General features: G+C 48.9%; 1 protein-coding gene across 2 annotated transcripts in view; it reads left to right on the forward strand.

Moving 5' to 3' along the window:
* RGS9 (regulator of G protein signaling 9) overlaps nucleotides 1-18,674 on the forward strand; it is a 70,182-nt gene that overhangs the window by 11,182 nt on the left and 40,326 nt on the right. The window contains exons 2-9 of one of the 2 annotated variants that reach the window (XM_006146755.2): nucleotides 1,745-1,841; nucleotides 4,449-4,499; nucleotides 5,900-6,006; nucleotides 6,210-6,261; nucleotides 6,736-6,794; nucleotides 7,953-8,029; nucleotides 10,918-10,999; nucleotides 17,379-17,450. In XM_006146755.2, the coding sequence (XP_006146817.1) occupies nucleotides 1,745-1,841; nucleotides 4,449-4,499; nucleotides 5,900-6,006; nucleotides 6,210-6,261; nucleotides 6,736-6,794; nucleotides 7,953-8,029; nucleotides 10,918-10,999; nucleotides 17,379-17,450 (597 nt within the window). The remainder of the gene's footprint in view (nucleotides 1-1,744; nucleotides 1,842-4,448; nucleotides 4,500-5,899; nucleotides 6,007-6,209; nucleotides 6,262-6,735; nucleotides 6,795-7,952; nucleotides 8,030-10,917; nucleotides 11,000-17,378; nucleotides 17,451-18,674) is intronic. The other variant, XM_006146756.2, reaches the window with a different exon arrangement.

The following is an 18,674-nucleotide window of genomic DNA, read 5'->3' on the forward strand; positions in this document are numbered from 1 at the left end:
TCTTTCTCTCTCTTTTTCTTTTTCTTTCTCTCTCCTCTCTTTCTTTCTTCTTTTTTAAAGAGGTTTTTGCCTTAAGATGGGTGTGCTCACCACAGAGAGACAGAGACAGAGACAGCGAGTGAGAGGGAAAGTGAAAAATCACCTCCCAGGGGGATGGCCATGCCACAATCCCTTTTCCTTCATTCTCTTCCCGGGATCTCAGGCACACGTGCATATGCACCCAGTGTGAGTTTCAAGCCACTAAATCTGGGACTCAAACCACAGTCAGCCATGTGGGAGTCCAGTGACGAAACCGCTATGTCATCTACTAGCCTTCCAAGTAGCTTTCTTGAACAGATTGGTTCAGGCAGTAGGACCAGCTAGAACACAGGCTTTGAAGCAAGTGAAGAGCGTGTGTGACATAGCCAGGAAGTTGTCAGGTGACCAGTGTGTCTGGAGCGAAGGGAACCAGTGAGGAGAAGTTTCCAGAGAGTCACAGAGGAAGGGTCACACTCACGTGGACCAGTGGGGGAGCTTTGTCATCTGCTCTGGGTGAAATGTCCCTTGCAGTGTGATGGGCGAGCTTAGGAGTGTTGCATTCTGATCTATCTGGAAAACTCACCTGACTGCTTTGCTGAGAATACACTGAGGGCAGGGGTGGGTAACAAGGGTGGAAGCCCATCATTTCCTGCCCTGTCTGTTGCGGTAACTGAATGGATCTCCCCACTTTTTTCTGCCATGCCAGATTTTTCCACCATTCAGTGTTCTCTGTCACGGCCACATTTCCAAAATGCCTCCAACAATAGCCCCTGGAATAAAAGCCATATTCCTGGAGTGGCCTTTGAAGTCGGTTGTGGTTTGTTCTCTACCTGTTCGTCCCCCTTTATCTCTTGCCATCTTCTGTCCCTCCCACACTCAAGGCCACTGTCATCCTCTCAAGCCTCACCTGTGGTGTTCTGTCCAGCCAGATCCTTTGTGTTAAGCCTCCTCTTCTCTTTAAAGCTTTTCCAGAATCTCCAAGTTGAAAAGAGTCTTCAGAGCTCTTACACAGGGAGGGGGGTCTGTACATGAAGCCCGCTTTTGATTCTGGTTACATTATATATTAGTCTCCTCTAAATTGCAGGGGTGTGTCCCTCAGGCCCCCACCAGATGCCTCAAACTGCAAACAGTACCAAACTCTGTGTATACTATCATTTTTTCCCTGTGCAACGTACTTATGACAAAGGTTCATTCATAAATTAGACACAGCACGAGATGAACGACAATATGAGAAGAATGAGAACAGGGTCAGCTGGGAGCATGATGGTTAAGGTTGCAGGGTCCCACATGGCTGACTGTGAGGTATGAGCCCCAACCCTGCGGCTTGGAACACATGCTGGGCATGTGTGTGTGCTCATGAACCCAAAATCCCGTGAGAGAAGAATGGAAGAAAGGGATTGCAGAGCGTCTATCCCTCCAGGGGGTGTTTCCTCTCTCTCTCTCTCTCTCTCTCTCTCTCTGTTCGGTGAGTGCATGCACCCCATAGCAAATTCAAAACAGACAAAGAACAATTCTAACAATATGATGTAGTCAAAGTTGTGTGAATGTGGTTTCCTGATCTCTCCGTATATATTACTGTGTGGTCCTGTAGGTAACTGAAACCGTGGGTAAGGGGGAGCTATTACTCAGTAGTACTGCTACTCAGTTACCCAGTGCCCCACCCCGGCTCCTGCACCAGGTATCTCTTTGGTTGTGGTCAGCCTGCTTTTCTTGTTCTGTCTTGCAGATTGAAGCGCTCGTGAAGGACATGCAGAACCCGGACACAGGTGTCAAAATGCAGAACCAGAAAGTCCTGGTCACCAGTGTCCCGCACGCCATGACAGGTGATGCAGTTGGCAGCTTAGTCTTGGCCTGAAACAGACACTACGAGAGGGTTGGCAAGTTACGATCCCGGGCCGGTGCTTATGAATAAAGTTTTATCAGAACACGTTACGTCCACCCAATCACATATTGCCTTGGTAGCTTTTACCCCGCAGTAGGCCGTACACCCTGCTGGCCCATAATCTTTCCAGAAGGTATTCTCATGCCTACCTTTTGCCCTGCATCCAGTTTACATTAATTCTGACCCAAATTCTCCACTGGGTGGAGGGGGTCCTTCCTAGGGAGGAATCTTGTCTTGCTCATCGGGGTGACTCCAATGCTTGTCATAGCTGTGTTTATAAAAGGAGGTGATGAAAGTTTTTCGAATATGTGAAACAACCATGGTCTAGCATGGTGCAAAGAGCCCGGGGCATTGAACTGGGCATCCTGAGACAGAATCCTTGGGGGGCCTTTTTCTGTCAGTGTTGACCTAGTCTCAATTTTCTCATTTTAAAAGCGGGACTAGCAATCCCTAAGAAAGAGAACTTTTCAGGAATTAAACAAGATCCTGCTTGGAGGTTCTCAACAGGCAGGAGAGTCTCGAAGGGGGACGACGGCTAGCACTCTCCTGTGCTGTGTCTGCCAACACCCACAATAAACAGAAGGGTTGACGTGTCCGTTCCCTTTTTGCAGATGGGGCCATGGAGACGCTAAGAAGTTCAGTGACCTGTCCTCATGTCACTGAGCTCCTTCGTCGGTGAGCTTGGATTTGAGCCCAGCCTTGTGGCCCCAGAGTCCAGACTCTCGTCTGCTCTCAGTGTGTGGGAGCTGCTTTCTGTTCTTGCACACGGGCCTGCTTGGTGCCTGGGTGTGGGCGAGGCTGCCCATCCTGCCCTGCTTCCCCTTACCCCAGCTTCCGTAGAAACAGTGTTCGGGGAGAACCTCTGATCCTGCATCATCAACACCAATAAAAGCAAATCACCATCCAACGTCTCGGACAGCAGGTGACCTAGGGCTTCCGGGGGACAGAGGTGACGGATATGCGAGCCTGAGCAGCCCGCTGCTCTGTCAGCACAGACCATGTGGTACAAATGCCAGTGGCACCAGAATCTCATTTGGTCTATTTCGGGAAGCAGTCAAGTGGATAAGAGAACCCTCGGCTCCTCGCTGGAGGAAGCTCATCCGTCTGATTCTGCCTGGTCTCCTTCTGAGTTTGCATGCCGCTGCATTGCATTTAGAAAGAGCCTTGGGGTGCAGAGTCTGAACACTCAGGTCTAGGGTTTTAGGAGGATTATAGATGAGGAATTTTGCTTTTGCACAGCGAACATGGGGGTGAATAAAGCTACAAGCAACAGGAAGAGAACCTATGGAAAGTAATAAAGGTGGCCCTGTGGGTACCAGCAGAGATGATGGCTAAATGTTTGTGCCCCAGGGTGTGAATGTGACGGGAGAGTCACAGGCTGTCCTTACAACCTGTGAGCTGTGTGCATGGGCCACCAGGGCCCTCCCTGGAGGGTATCGATAGAAACGTCCTTTCACTGCTTCCAAAGAAGGAAGTGTCACTTGTGACAGTCCAGCCATAAGGACCCTCTTCCTGGGTGTTTTGTGGGCCAGTTCCATGGAAGCAGGGACCCAGCTTGGCCTTTGGAAAGCAGACTGAGCTTGCTGGGAAATGTGGTCATCGGCATTTGCAGGGTAACGTCTGAGTTGGGGAGCTTGGCTCCAGGGCACCTCATCTTTCTTCTGTGGTACTATTGCCCTTGTCCTACAGAGAGCTTCTGCTTCTGAGGCCAGAGGGCTCAGGCTGAGAGGGAGCTCAGCACTTCTGGGAGGCCCTGTGGCAGTTCTGGACTTGGTGGGGACACTTGGCCTTAGATAAATCCGAGTCCTTCCAGGGGAAGGTGCACCTCCTATCCTGAGCTTGTCCCCACATGTTTCATGCTAGTCTTTGTCTTCAGTCTGCTTCATTCCCAGGCTAACTCTCAGGTGTGCGGGCCCCAGGAAGAGCACATGTAGAACTCTTCTTCCCACATCCAAAGTTATAAATCCTGCCCAGTGTTCCTGACCAAGGTCCCCTCCTTTTACTTTGACAGAAGGACCTCCCTAATGACCAGCAAGGCCAGTAGCATTTAGAATTATCTTACTCCTTAGAGTTTGGCCTGGGAACATAGGGTGCAGGAGAGCAATCTCTGCCCTCAGCCCTCGCCTACATTTTTCATCCTGGCTCTCTGATTTCTTGTGTCTAAGCACCATCCCGAGCCCCATACACAGCTCCTTAGGTCTTATGCTTGGGTTTATTGTTTACTGTTTGCTTGATGAATGAAAGTCCCAGCACAAACTGTTGTAGGGTAAAAGCTGCATTCAATGAGAGAGGTCAAGAGCGAGTGTGTGTGAGGTAGTTAAGCTGTAGATCTGCTGGGGTCAGATCATGCATGGCCTGAGCATTCAGGCTGCGGAATTTGGACTGGACATAACAGAGAGTGAGCTGGGGTGCTGGAGGCTTTGAGCAGAAAACGGACAAGGGGCAAGACCACACAGCTGAGCAGGGAGGAGACCAGTCAGGCCACAGTGAGGAGGTCCAAGGATATGTGAGGAGGCTGTGACAATGACCAAACATTTCTGCTTTGCAGGAAGTGACGTTCTACAATGGATCACCCAGCGACTTTGGATCTCCAGCCCAGGTGAGAGTTCACCTGACACTCAGAGGTCAAGGACAGCTGTGTGTACAGCACCACAGGGGAACTAGGTGGAGGCTCAGCCTGTGTCCCTGAGAGAGTCCCATTTTCACTGGACAGACACCACCTTTATGTGTGAAGCGATCAGAATTCAAAGCAAAGGCATGATAGGGACAAAAATGATGATCTTATACAATCTATTGAGAGCCTGTAAATAAGCATGTAATTGGGAGGACTCGATCGAGGAAGACTTCTTGGAAGGGATGATGTGCACTCCTGGTCTTGAAGGAAGTGATGATCATGAACTGGTAAAGGGGAGTCTGGAGGGTCTTCCTGATAGGGGAGGCAAACAAGAGTGGTGATGTAGATGTGGAAGGAACCCAAGTGCAGGGCTTTGAGGGGAAATCAGAAGTGATGTCTTCAGCTGGGTATGAAGGATGATGGTGAGGAGGGGGAAGCACCTGGCATATTCACAGATTCCAAGTTTTATCTGGGAAATATGCAGTTGGCTGCTGCAGGCCAGTTTTGAGCATGGCAGTGTATCCGATACACCCCATATGTAAGCTAGGATGTTTGGCAGCAAATGAAGGTGGATTGGAGTAGAAAAAATCTAGCGACCAGACTTTGTACTATTATAGAAAAAGTAGCAGTTGGTACAATGAAGCGTGAGCTGAGGGCCTGGTCTATGTTGGAGGGATGGGACTTGAAGGGGCACAGTTGGAGAGGAAGCTGTCCCAAGCCTTGGAAGCTGAGCTATGGAATGGAATGTGGGTTAGGCCTTGGGCAAGATAGGCCTGAAGGACCAAAGGGAATGGAGTCCGTTCTAAAGAATAGAAAGACTCCTGTTTTAATTGATGCTTCTGAGAGAGAATCAGGAAGGGTTCCCTTTAATGGATGCAAATCCAGAAATATCCAAATGAAATGGAGGGGAGGGAATTAAAGTGAGGTGGGTAGGAGTGGAAGGATCTGGACTTGGGTTGAAGACAGATTTGAACTTGGGTTAGTAGTTGACAATAAGCATGGCTTTCCTCCCCATGTCTCTCTGAGTGAGGAAGTGTTTTTTGGTCAAACAGAGACATTTCCTTCCCACTCTTGCGGCCTCTTCCAGATCCCAGAGGGCCTATAGAAAGTTCTCTAGGGCCTCCCCAGACATCCCTGTCTCATACCACCTGTGGAACCCATTCATATTTGAGCTTCCTAGTTCCCATCTAGACTCACTGGGTAGTCATTCCTGGGGACAGGATCTTGGAAGACCTTCTTGTAGCATGCGTCCCAGTTGGCACTTGTGTCCACACCTCAGACAGAGAGCTATTAGGTGGGGCCTCTCTCCTGGAGTCTGAGGTGCCATGTGGGGCTGGACAATGACCTTTTCCTCTTGACGTCCCTATCTGAACTATTCTCCCCAGAGGCGCAGAACTTGGGGAACTTTATTGTCAGGTATGGCTACATTTACCCGCTGCAAGACCCCAAGAATCTCATTCTCAAGCCTGATGGCAGCCTCTACCGATTTCAGGTGAGTCCTGGCCTTGACCTTGGGAGTTAATGTAAGGTGGATCATAATTGAAAAGATAATTGGTTGGAATCATATCCTCATGGATCAGGACTTTAGGAACAGTGGAGGGGGGTCAAGGCAGTTCTAGCTCTTCAGTTTTAGGGCTGGGGTCCGTCGAGTTATAGCCCCGTGTTTCAATGAGCTCTCCCTGGTTTCCTTCATAGACACCGTATTTCTGGCCCACCCAGCAGTGGCCAGCCGAAGACACCGATTATGGTAAATGGCCCCCTCCTATTTGTGCCTTTTTTTTTTTTTTAGATAATTATTTATTTACTTACTTGTATTTCTTATTAATTTTTAAATTTGATCAGAGAGAGAGAGAAGGGGAGAGAAAGAGAGAAATAAAGGGAAAGTGAAAAAGAAAGCCACCAGGTCCAGGACTTGAACCATGGTCAGCCATGTGGAAGTCCAGTGACTTAACCACCATACCACCGGCCATCCCCCCCACACTTGTGCCTTTGGTAGCATGTAGCATGCTGTTTATTGACTTGTTGCATTTTGGTGACATTTGTCTTGCTGTCACCATGACCTTTATGTCAGCTCACATCTGTATGGAGAGTGTTCCCCGCGGAGGGCAGGGGGAGGGCCTGGTCTCCACCGCTCTGAGTACAGCAGCCACATAAATAGAGAAGCTGCAGATGGGATCTGAAATATGATGGTGTTGGGAAATGTCATTGCTTTCTTTTCCAGCCATTTATCTGGCCAAGCGAAATATCAAGAAGAAAGGGATTTTAGAAGAATATGAAAAGGTACAGAGGCATTCGCAAGTATCGTCTATTACTATCATGTGGAATGTAGTTGTGAACTGTTTATTTCCAGTTTCTCTCCATAACTATATTCGTATGTGCCCTCATCATCCATCCATCCATCCATCATCCAGCCATTGTCTAGTTAGAAGCAGCTCACTGCGGGAAATTCTTTTCCATGTCTAGCTTCCATTTCTTCTGCTGTAATTAAAGCCCTTGCTTCCATGGCTACTGGGCACACAGTGGCCACCACCTTCTTTTAGCTGTCCCCATCCACTATGGGACATTAATAGGTTTATACCAGACAACCCTTGATTAACAGATTTGAACTTGAGTTTATGATGGAAAAATAATAGTACAGACTTTTGTTTTAGGCGAGGTGAGTCAGACTTCCCAAAGAACACACCCTAAGCCTCAGAGGGCTACTATTTCTGGGAGAGAGTGACAATATTGTTTTTATTTTATTTTATTTTATTTTATTTTATTTTATTTTATTTTTTTGGAAAGAGGTTATTGTTGTAGGATGCATGCATTCACTGGAGAGACAGAGAGACAGAAAGCAAGAAATCACCTCCCAGAGGGGATGGCCACACTGCAGTCCCTTCTCCTCCATTCTCCTCTCGGGATCTTGGGCACACACGCACATACACTTGGTGTGAGTTTTAAGCCACCAGGTCTGAGACTCGAACCGCCGTTGACTACATGGGAGCCCAACGATGTAACCATCATGCCATCTGCTGCTCCCTCTTGTTTTTATTCTTAATAAACATATTTTTAGATGGACCAACATCACAGAAGGACTTGTTTTTGTGGATTTGTGATGGTCTGTTGTTGAATATTGAGTTTCCCTACTCTTTCTTATCCCTAATCCTTTCTTCCTAATTAGATTGGGGGTATATTTACTTAAACAAATAAATAAACAAAAGCAAGGAAATTAAGCTTGCTGTGCAGGCTTTTTGAGAATTCTGTGTGACCCTTGAGGAAACACTGTGGTAGACACTTGGGACCCTGGGCAGGCCTGCCATTGCTGCGCAGTCAGGGTCCTGTCCTCAGTAGCTTAGGGTTTTTTCTTTCTTCTTCTTCTTCTTTTATTTTTCTCTGTCCTGCTACATGTGGCATATGTCACAGGGCTTATGTTCTCATTCTGTTTTTCTCCTCTAGGAAAATTACAATTTTTTGAACAAAAAAATTAACTACAAGTGGGACTTTGTTATCATGCAGGCCAAAGAGCAGTATAGGTGAGTGGAGATCAAACTGTCCTCCCATGTCCTTCCTTCATTGTTTCCTTTTATTAAAATGAACCTTTACTGGGCATTGGTTTGCTGAATGCGGAGCTAGCCATAGGGGGTACCCAGACACTCTAGGAGGTTAGGGGGATGAGTGAGCAGGCCACGATGTTCCTGTGGGATGAAGGTCCCACGGAGAGGTGGGCCAGAGCTGCAGAGATGACACTGCACCTGGTGGCTGTGTAGGAGGCTTCCTGGTGAAGAAGGATGGTGATGACAGAAGGATGAGGTGTGCAGAAGGGTGTTCTAAGGAGGCAGAACCAGAGCCTGGAGGCAGGAGAGCGCCCATGGCTGGCGGTTCCTTGTACTGAGGGTCACTGGGAACCATAAGGAGATATTTTTAAGAATCCATTTATGTATTTCTTCCTTGAGCATGTGAGCTGAGCAAGAGAGAGACAGACAGAGAGACACACCTCCAACAGGGTCTTGATGTTGCCTTATACCCCCAACCTTTAACCAGCTCCAGATATGGGCAAGTATGAGCACAGCATGCTCAGGGAACTGAGAACCTTCCTGTGTGTGGATGGTAGCACTGAGGCAGTCAGGTTGCTTCTAGATGGTTGTTGGAGGCTTCAAGAGCACATCTTCCAGCAAGGGAAGTGAGAGATGTCCCACCTTTATGCCCAGCCTCAAATGTATACAGTTCTGGGACCAGTGGATGGCATCATGGTTACATTGCTGGACTCCCACATAGTCGACCTCAGTTATAGTCCCAGACCTGCTGACATGCCAGGCGCGTGTGCATGCGTGCCCAAGATCCCGAGAGGAGAATGGAGGGGAAGGGATTGCAGCATGGCCATCCCCTCTGGGGGGGTGATCTCTCCCTTTCTGTCTCTATGTCTATCTCGACTCTCCAGCGAGCACACTTGCCCTATAGCAAAACTCTTTCAAGAAAAAAAAGTTATACAGTGCCATGCCTGACATACTGTGATGGTTGAAACAGTCACAAGACCCACCTGGCCTCCTGGGGCAGGGACGTAGACCCATCTATCAATGGAAAGAATGTCAAAGAATTGTAGAAATATTTTTAAATCACCACAAAAATTCATCTTTGATTATGCATGATCGTACCTTTAATTATTTACTTACGGCACATAGCACAATTTCTAATTCTGTATTTATTTCTTGACTATTTCTGTAATGTTTAGACCAAAAGCCGCTTAATGTCAGGGACATCTATTTGCTACACCAGTATATTCCCAGTGCTTGGAACATGGCGGGAGATCAGTAAATCCATGAATGAATGATAAAACAAATAAATGATAAAACAAATGAATGAATGATAAAAACAAATGTAGTTAAAAAGATATTATGATACAGGTTGAATATCTGTTTTCTGAAATTTGGGGGATCAAAAATGTCTCTGATTTTGAATTTTTCAGATTTTGGAATATTTGCACACCTATTTGCATATATAATGAGCTGTCTTGGGGATGGGATCCAAGTCTAAATATGAAATTCTCTTACTCTTCATATACACCTTATATATGTAGTCTGAAGAGAGTTTTATATAATATTTTAAAATAAATAGTACAGCATCTGGACTGTGGCCCATCTCATGAGGTCAGGTGTGGAAGTTTTCACTTTTGGCATCATGTTGGCACTTACTGTGTTTTGGATTTTTGGAGCATTTTGGATTTTGGACTTTGAGATTAGAGATGTTCAACCTGTAGAATGAACCTAAATCATTCTTGGCTCACTGGCTGTCTTGGATTCCATTTATCACAACTCTCCTTCAATCACATCTATCACAAAAAAAGAGAAGTGCAAAGCCAGGAAGGACCCTCGGGGTAAATTAGGGATTGAGTCCATTAGTAAGGCTATCCAACAGGCAACCATGTCGCCGCCATGGCCCACCCTTCGGAGGGCTGGGGCTAGTTCATCTGGCAGAAAATCCAGCTCGCCTGTCAGGGCCAGTTGGAACGATCGTGTTTACATTTCATTTTCAGAGGAGGTTGGCAAAACACCCCACTGGGATGGCGCCGTCCACCCACCGGCTCTCTGGATGTTATTATGTTATTCACGGTACATTAGCAAGGAAATAAATCCACCGACTCTGTTGTGCAGAGGGCATGTGCGTCATCCCACGTTGCCTGGGAAAACGAGCGGGAGGACAGGTCGCCGTGGAAATGGTTCCGCCTGGGGCCCGCGGCAGGGTAATTAGTGTTCCTTGCTCCTGGAGGAGGACAGCCCAGCATCACTTCCTGTCCATAATGGGGAAGGGGAGCCTGAGAGAGAAGAGGGAACGGAGACTGCCGTTCACAATATTAGGCTCAGAAAAAGCCTTGCCTTGGCACGGATTCTTTGGGGTGACAGTCAAACCAACAGGTAGAGAGAAAGAGGACTTCCCGACGCCAGTGTTTGCCCTGTCACAGTCACAGAAATTGCTGCCTGCATGTCCAGGTGTTGCTTGTGTTGTTCGCCAAAGCACGGAGAAATCCCGACGCCAGGTGCTCAGACGGCAGCCCAGAAGGCCCTCGGTGCTCGCTCCGGTGGTGAGGTTGATGTGGTTCCAGGGCTAATCAAGGCTAGTCATCATCTTGTTGTAGCCCAGGGCTATCAGGGAAGCTCAACCAGGGTTCGAGTCCTACCCTGCCACTCGCTGACCATGTGGCCCTGGAGAGGCCTTCAGCCCCTCTTTGCCTCAATACTGATTGGCTTGAATGAGTTAATAGCTGTGAAAGTGGTTAGAATGGAACCCAGCATCCAAGTGTGCTGTTATGGTTCATATGCATTATTTGGCCAGACGGAGAGAGCAGTCCAGATCACCAGGAATGGGGCCATGACTGAGCGAAAGATACAAACTACGTCTTGGCCTCAACTGTGGCTTTGGTTTTCAGGACTGGAAAGGAAAGGACCAAAGAAGACAGGTATGCGCTGGATTGCCAGGAGAAGGCCTACTGGCTGGTGCACCGATGCCCGGTGAGTGCTGTCCTACCGACTCCCGCGTCTCTCCCTGAGCCTCCCCCTACACTCGCCATGCTTGTCACCAGCTCATCTCCCTCTGGGTTAGAACTGCTCAGCAGGAGGAGCTGCTCAGGGTAGGGGGAGCATCCAGCTGCCTCTCGGCTGGAAGGAAAATGCAGCCTGTGTGGATGGGGTCTGTCATGGCCCACCTGTCATTGTTAGGGCAGGAGGCACCTGTTTGTCTTTCATGAAGACTGGGGCTTTGGAGAGGAATGTTAGAAGAATAAGCAAGAACGCAGGCTGCAAAATAGGAAATTAAAATGTCATGAGAGGGTCAGCTCATGGCCTGGTGGTTAAGGTGGCTGGATGTCACAGGGCTGACTGCAAGGTTCCAGACCCAGAGGCTTGGAAAACACACCAGGCATGTGTGCATGGACACCCAAAATCCCGACAGGAGGGAGAGATGGAGGAGAAGGGATTGCGACGTTTCCATGTCCTATGGAGGGTATTTCCTCATGTTCTCTTTCTGTCTTTCTTTCTCTGGCAAGTGCATGTGCCCTCTAACAAATTTAAAAAAAAAAAAAAAAGCCATGCGGATGGGAGCTGCAGAGCCAAAGCTGTCCCTGCTGTCTTTGGCCCTCTCTTTCCCATCTCCGAGGTCCAGTCCTCAGCAGCTGAGACAGAGGAAGGAATAGTGTGGGCCAAGTTTGTCGTTACTTGGAGCACATTGTGTGTCTGGCTTTGGGATTAATTAATTAATTAATTGATTTTATTTTTTGCCATAGGGTGTGTGCACTTGCTGGAGAGAGACAGAGAGACAGTGAGGGAGAAAGAGAAATTATCCCCCAGGGGGACGGCCATGCCACAATCTCTTCTTCTCTATTCTCCTCCTAAAATTTTGGGCATACATGGACATGCACCTGATGTGATTTTCAAGACACCAGGTCTGGGACTCAAACTGTAGCCGGGCATGTGGGAGTTCAGCACCTTAACCACTGCACTACCTGGTGGCTCCTGGCTTTGGGACTTTCAGTGGCCCAGAGAGGCAAGCTGGGCATAGCTGTTGTACCTTGTCCCAGCACATCCTTCGGAGGTGGTGGCCTCATTCCCCAGCATGGAGAAGCAGGCTGCAGCTGCTACCTCCTGGGACAAACTCTGCTGCCTCAGTTTCCTCCTATGTCAGACCCCAGTGCTGCCTGTGGGTCATGGGAGGTGGGCCACATGAAAGAGATTCTGGAAACTCAAGAGTTTAAAATAAACGTGTTTCCTTGCCTAGCAGGTATCAGGAGTTCTCAGAACCAGAAAGTGAACTGGGTTGGGCATCGTGCCAAAGCTGATGGAATTTTGAGCTTCAAGCCCACAGATTTTGGCTGTGTTTTCTTTCTGTGCTTATTTTCTTTCTATGTTCAAAACAGATTCTTTAAGGTGTTCCATCCATGGGTGTGGAAGTTTACATTCTGTGTTGTGGGGGCTAAGGTCCTGGGCTCGAGTCCCGTGCAGTCTGGTTTTTTTCTTTGCTTCAGGGTTGCTTTTTCTAGATGCAAGATGGTCAGACTGCCCGCAGGAGGAGACAGTTTGCAGATGCCTGATGCAGGCTCCTGGAGACTGGGCAACAGAGCACAGGGTCCTGTTGCCACTGCCAAGCACACACCTCCCCACTGGTAGCTTGGGAGCGATATCTTTGTGTGTTCCAGAAAAACCTCACTTTGCGAGGATAAGGGGAAATGGCAGATATGCCACTCATTCGGCAAGATGCCCCAGTGGCCACAGGAACCATGACCGAGGGGACCCTGCATCTTGCAGGATGAAGAATGGCTTCATAACACAAGCAGAGGCTCCATGGTATGCAAGTGCCAACAGGATGGCCCTCCTGGCAAAGGCACATACATGACCTGGGCACATCGTCTCTCCAGGGTCCCTCTCCTCCCCTCTGTCCCTGTAACCAGGAGGCCTATAGGGAAGGAAATGGAAAACAGATCATCCGCATTCTCCCCAGTTCTCCTGGGGTGAGCTCTCCACCCCCGCCAGGCACGTGGCTGGCAGGCTTCTCACAGCACGATACAGCGGTACATCAATGTGACAGTGTGTCTCCGTGGCCTCCCTCACCTCTCTCTCCCTCCTCCCTAACTGCCTCCACTTTCTCCACCTCCACCAGTACCATTGTCACCGTCATTGCTCATCATCACAGCAGACCTGAACTGAGAACTGGCTGTGCTAAGCGTTCCACATGCACTGTCTTACTTCATCCTTGCAGCCCTGTGTAGACGACACTGTTATTCTCACTGTGCCAAGAAGGGGGCTGGGGCTCAGGGAGGTTGCCCCCAGTTACACAGCGAGTGTGAACCGAACTGTAGGATCTAAACCCACATGCTGACGGCAGAGCCCTCTGTCTTAGCCCTGTAGGCTTTTGCCACTCATGACTGTCACATGATGTCTGGTGTGATTCAGTCCTTTACTGACCTCTGCGGTCATTAGAACATTGCTGGAGTCTGCTGCTCAAACAGAATGCCTGGGCTCAGATGTGCCTCATCTCTTTTTGAGAGCCCTGGGCACCCAAGTTCAGAAGGAAGCTCTGATCCTCAGAGTAGTTGTAACACTACTGGGACCCAAATATGCTCTGTGCTCTAATTTCTCTTAGGGCCACTCCCCAAAGTCCAGCCTGGAGCAGTGGTCAGTGCATTGCACCCAGCTCTCCTGACTCTCTTAAAACACTCCCTCCCGCCTCTTGGTCTGAGGAGGATGGAGGTCTGTTTGCAGGGGACCTCAGCCTAGAAATGTAGCAATCTGACCAAAAAGCCCAGGAAGCCCAGGAGCTCACAGACAGTTACTCTCTCTGGGAGACTCAAAGAAATGGCAGTTCAGTGGGAGAAAAGCCAGCTAGGGTGGACACAGCTCTGGGCTTTGCGAAGTGTGGAGCAGCCGACCTGGAGGCACTGACCTGACTCACCGGCTTGTACATGTCTGCACCACAAATCCTTCCCTGGGCTCTGGGCTCCACCAGTTCAAAGTCCTAGGTGTCTGTGTCCGGCTCCTGGCACAGACGACCTCATAGCTATGAAGTAGGAAGTACCATCACCTCGTTTTTCGGTGAGGAGATCAAGGCTCAGTGAGGGCCAGTAGCTTGTGCGGTGCTGGGATGTGAATGTCTGACAACACCTGGCAGACTCTCCCAGTTCAAGGTGCTCAACATTCCAATTGCCATGACAGGTGAACAGCGCTCCCCAGGGCGCAGTGAGGGTGGACTGACTTCACACAGGGGGAGAATGTCTGCCAGGTGCCGTGTCAGGACGCACCTCTCTGGAAGAGGCCAGTTTTAGACATGGGTGGTTGTAGTTGAGGGATCTGCCCCACTTTCCATCCTGAGCACACATGCCAGCATGATTCAGCATCCAGTAGTGGAGGAAAACGATACTCTTCTCCCACTTGTACATAAATGGAGCAAAGTCCAGATCTGGGCACTACACAAACAGTTTTGTAAATGAATGAAGGGAGACAGGATCCCTTTAGATGAATCATCTGGGTGCCTTCCCTGCATCTCATGCCCTCTGTGACTTCACACCTCCAAGGATCTGTCCATTGTTCAGGCCTAGAAGACAGAGGCTACTTTCTGGTGATCAGGGCTCTAAATTGGTTGGTCACTTGTCTGAATATCAAACTAACCAGCAGAGGCAGAAAGGCAGCCCCCCTGGAGGAGTTGGAGGGCAAGCCCTGGGATGGAACCCTGGCTTGAGAGGGAACTGCCACTTCCGTGACTCCTGTCTACAGAGGTGCCCAGAGGGGCAGGCGCCTGGGCAGCGGGGCAGCCAGAGGAATAGGCCCAGACAGTCTGTGGAGACTGGGTCTGGTCAGGCTGGTAGAGTAATGAAGCCTGCAAGATGGCCACATGTCTTCCATCCAAGGCTGCCCAGTCTGGCCGCTGAGGGCATCCTAGACCAACTTCACTATGCGGGTGCTGTTGAGCACTGGGGCAGCTGAGTTTCTATCACATGGGGCAAGTTCAAGGGCAAGAGCTGGGGAAGTAAGTCAAGGCTGCAGCAGACAAACAACCGACACCGCCAAGGAGGGCAGTGCCTCTGCTTGGAAGGCATCAAACAGCCAGATAGGGCCCGAGGGCACCATGGACGGCACATGCCAGGGTGTGCATGCATGTCAATGTGTGTAAGTGTATGTCCTTATGAGTGTGAATGTGTGAGACTGAGAGCATGTGCAGGTGTGTGTGTAAGACAGCATGTGAATGCAAGTGTGTGTGTGTGTGTTTCTGAAGTCTGTCCTCAGTTACAGTGGGAGAGTTTCCTCATATCAGATGGACCAATCATCTCTTAGAGCCCTCTGTAAGCAAAGGCACTGAACCTAATGGCTGCATTTCCACCCAGTCCCACAAGAGATTAGATCTCCTGCAGGCTGGCTTGAGCCTCTGTATTGTCCCTTCACAGCACTTGTCCCATATGAGATATTTTCTATAGAACACGTGCCCTCGCTGAGAGACAGAGAGAGAGAGACAGAGATACAGAAAGCTAGAAATTATCCCCTGGGGGGATGGCCACACCACAATCCCTTCTCCTCCATTCTTCTCTTGGGATCTTGGGCATGCACGCTTACACACCTGATGTGAGTTTCAAGCTGCCGGGTCTGGAACTTGAATCATGGTTGACTTCATGGGAGTCTAACAATGTCACCATTACTCTATCTGCTGGTCATATCATCTATAATTTTTTTAAAAGTTTATTTATTTATTTTTTCCCGTGAGAGAGTAAGACAGGGAGAGAGAGCCAGGCACCCCCAAATAGAGTCTTCATACTGCTGTCCATCCCCCAACCTCTGCCAGCCTGGCTCATGGGCATGTGTATGCATCCAGCACACATGGGGAGACCTCTGGAAAAGAACTGTGACCTTCCCATGTGGCCTTGACCTCGGGGAGCATTGTGTAACTGCTGCAACCAAGGTGGCTGGCCCACATCTGTAATTTATGGTTTGTATGATTAATTGCTAAGTAGCTTTGTCATCTCCTTCCTCCCCACTTTCTGCTACCACCAGTTAAGGAAGGGCCTCCATATGTCACTGGTGATGTCTCAAGAGCATGGGTCTTGTGTTGCATTCACCATGGGCCACCAGGGCTGAGGGCCATGTCTAGCATGTAAGAAGTACCTCGTCATTATTTGTCATTATAACAACTAGGGAGAGGACAGTGGCTCCCTTTTCCTGTTCTCCCCTTCCATTTTCTGTTGGCTTCTTTTGTATCTTCTTTGTCTAGACTGTAGGTCTAATATTCAACTCCATGGTAGCCCCCTGAGCTAAGTTACCAGGGTTAGCAAATACAGTACAAAGTGTCTAGTTAAAAATTTGAATTCCATATAAACAAATATTTTTTAAACAAATATTTTATCTTCTATTCCATCCATCCACCCACCCATCCACTCACCCATCCATCCATCCATCCATCCATCTATCTTCTTATCCATCCATCCATCCATCTATCCATCCATTCATCCATCCATCTTCTTATCCATTCATCTATCCATCTATCCATCCATCCATCCATCCATCCATCTTCTTATGTATTCATCCATCCATCCATCCATCTATCTTATCTATCCATCTATCCATCCATCCATCTATCTTCTTATCTATCCATCTATCCATCCATCCATCTATCTTCTTATCCATCCATCCTTCTATCCATCCATTCATCCATCCATCTATCTTCTTATCCATTCAACTATCCATCTATCCATCCATCCATCCATCTATCTTCTTATGTATTCATCCATCCATCCATCCATCTATCTTATCTATCCATCTATCCATCCATCCATCTATCCATCCATTCATCCATCCATCTATCTTCTTATCCATTCATCTATCCATCTATCCATCCATCCATCCATCCATCCATCTATCTTCTTATGTATTCATCCATCCATCCATCCATCTATCTTATCTATCCATCTATCCATCCATCCATCTATCTTCTTATCTATCCATCTATCCATCCATCCATCTATCTTCTTATGTATTCATCCATTCATCCATCCATCTATCTATCCATCTATCATCCATCCATCTATCTTCTTATCTATCCATCTATCCATCCATCCATCTATCTTCTTATCCATCCATCCATCCATCTATCTTCTCATCCATCCATCCTTCTACCCACCCATACTTCTATCCTTCCATCCCACTATATTGGGTACTGGGAATGCTGTAGTGACAGAAAGGCTCCCATAAAGCTCACCAGCTCCCTGGAGAATATACACCCTTCACGGTACCCTGTGAGCTAAGCTGCAGCCTTTCCAGTGTGATCTCACAGTAGGCAGCTTGGCCAAGACCCCAAATGAGCCAGAAACTGGAGACTCTCTCCATACTGATCCTCATGTTGCTTTATTCCATTCAGCCCGGGGTGAACGATGTGCTGGACTACGGCCTGGACCGAGTGACCGACCCAAATGAAGTTAAGGTAAACCAGGTATGTGTCTGCGACATGTGTAGGACAGGCCTGGCTCTGGTTCTGAAGCTCAGAAGGTGCCCCAATGTCTGTTTGTGCCTATTGAGGCAACAGTATCTCCCCACAAGACTGCCCTGTGATGAGGAGCACTGTGGGTTCTATGGTGTCAGGGTCAGGGTTGAGGGGAGGGCATGGCCAGGGTCCTGGACAGTGAGGTCACAGCTGAAGGGGAATGAGAGGAGGTGCAGTGCCGGTCAGAGAAGAGGCACCTGATCCTCAGACTTTTCTGGGCCATTTCTCCCTTTGAAAATCTTATGAACACATTCTTCCCAAAGATGCACAGACATCTTGCATGTGATTTCGACCAGTTTCTTGACCCTGAGAAGACTACAGGCTCAATACCCTTGAGTCACCTTTGGGTTTAAGCCTTAATCCACAGAACAGGGCCTAGAATGACACCCTTTCTTTCACAGCCCAGTGGCGTGGAATCTCTGCAAGATTCTCTGACACTTTTTATTTTTGAAAAGTTCCCCTCAAATAGGCTACCCTTCATAATGAATGGCCAATTTCCTATTTTTTAAAAAACATCTGTCTAAAAAAATGCAGTTTATAAGCTGTTGAAATTTGGGGCCAGCTCAGTCTCTGGAGGTGGTCCTGTGCATTATGGGATATTTAGCAGCATGGCCGGCCTCTGCCCTCTAGATTCCAACCCACTGTGCCTGTCCCTGTCCCGGACCCCATGCCCCAGTCCTAACAATCAAAATTGTCTCCAGACATGGCCCGGTAAGCCCCGGGGAGAGTGTCAGAATGGCCCCAGCTGAGAACTGCTGACCCCAGGAAACGACCCCAGAGCCCATTTGAACTCCTCTGGGATGTTTCGCTGTGCTCTCTCCACCGTCGTCTTTGGGCAGCAGTGGTCAGTCACCTCCCCAGCCTCGTGTGTCATCCCTAAGGCTTGGCAGTGCCCTACGAAATGAGTGGGGGCCCAGAGGGAGGTGCTAGGAAGGGGGAAGACGGGTGGACATACAGGAGAGGGGAAGGGGCCTAGGTAGCTCTGGGACTGTCTGCCGTGGTCGACAGCGATGTGGAGAGGGAGCATCTTCAGGGCAATGGTCAGGTCCCTTGTCCACAGGTCAAAGAGACCCTTCGTCTGGTATCCACGTGGTGCTGTCATCAGCCTTGCTCAGCTGCTGTCTCTACGGCGGGGCGCCTCCTCCCCGGCCCCCCCGTCTGCTACCAGCGAGT

This window comes from Tupaia chinensis, unplaced genomic scaffold (assembly GCF_000334495.1).
Source record: "Tupaia chinensis unplaced genomic scaffold, TupChi_1.0 Scaffold000187_1, whole genome shotgun sequence".
Lineage (NCBI taxonomy): Eukaryota > Metazoa > Chordata > Mammalia > Scandentia > Tupaiidae > Tupaia > Tupaia belangeri.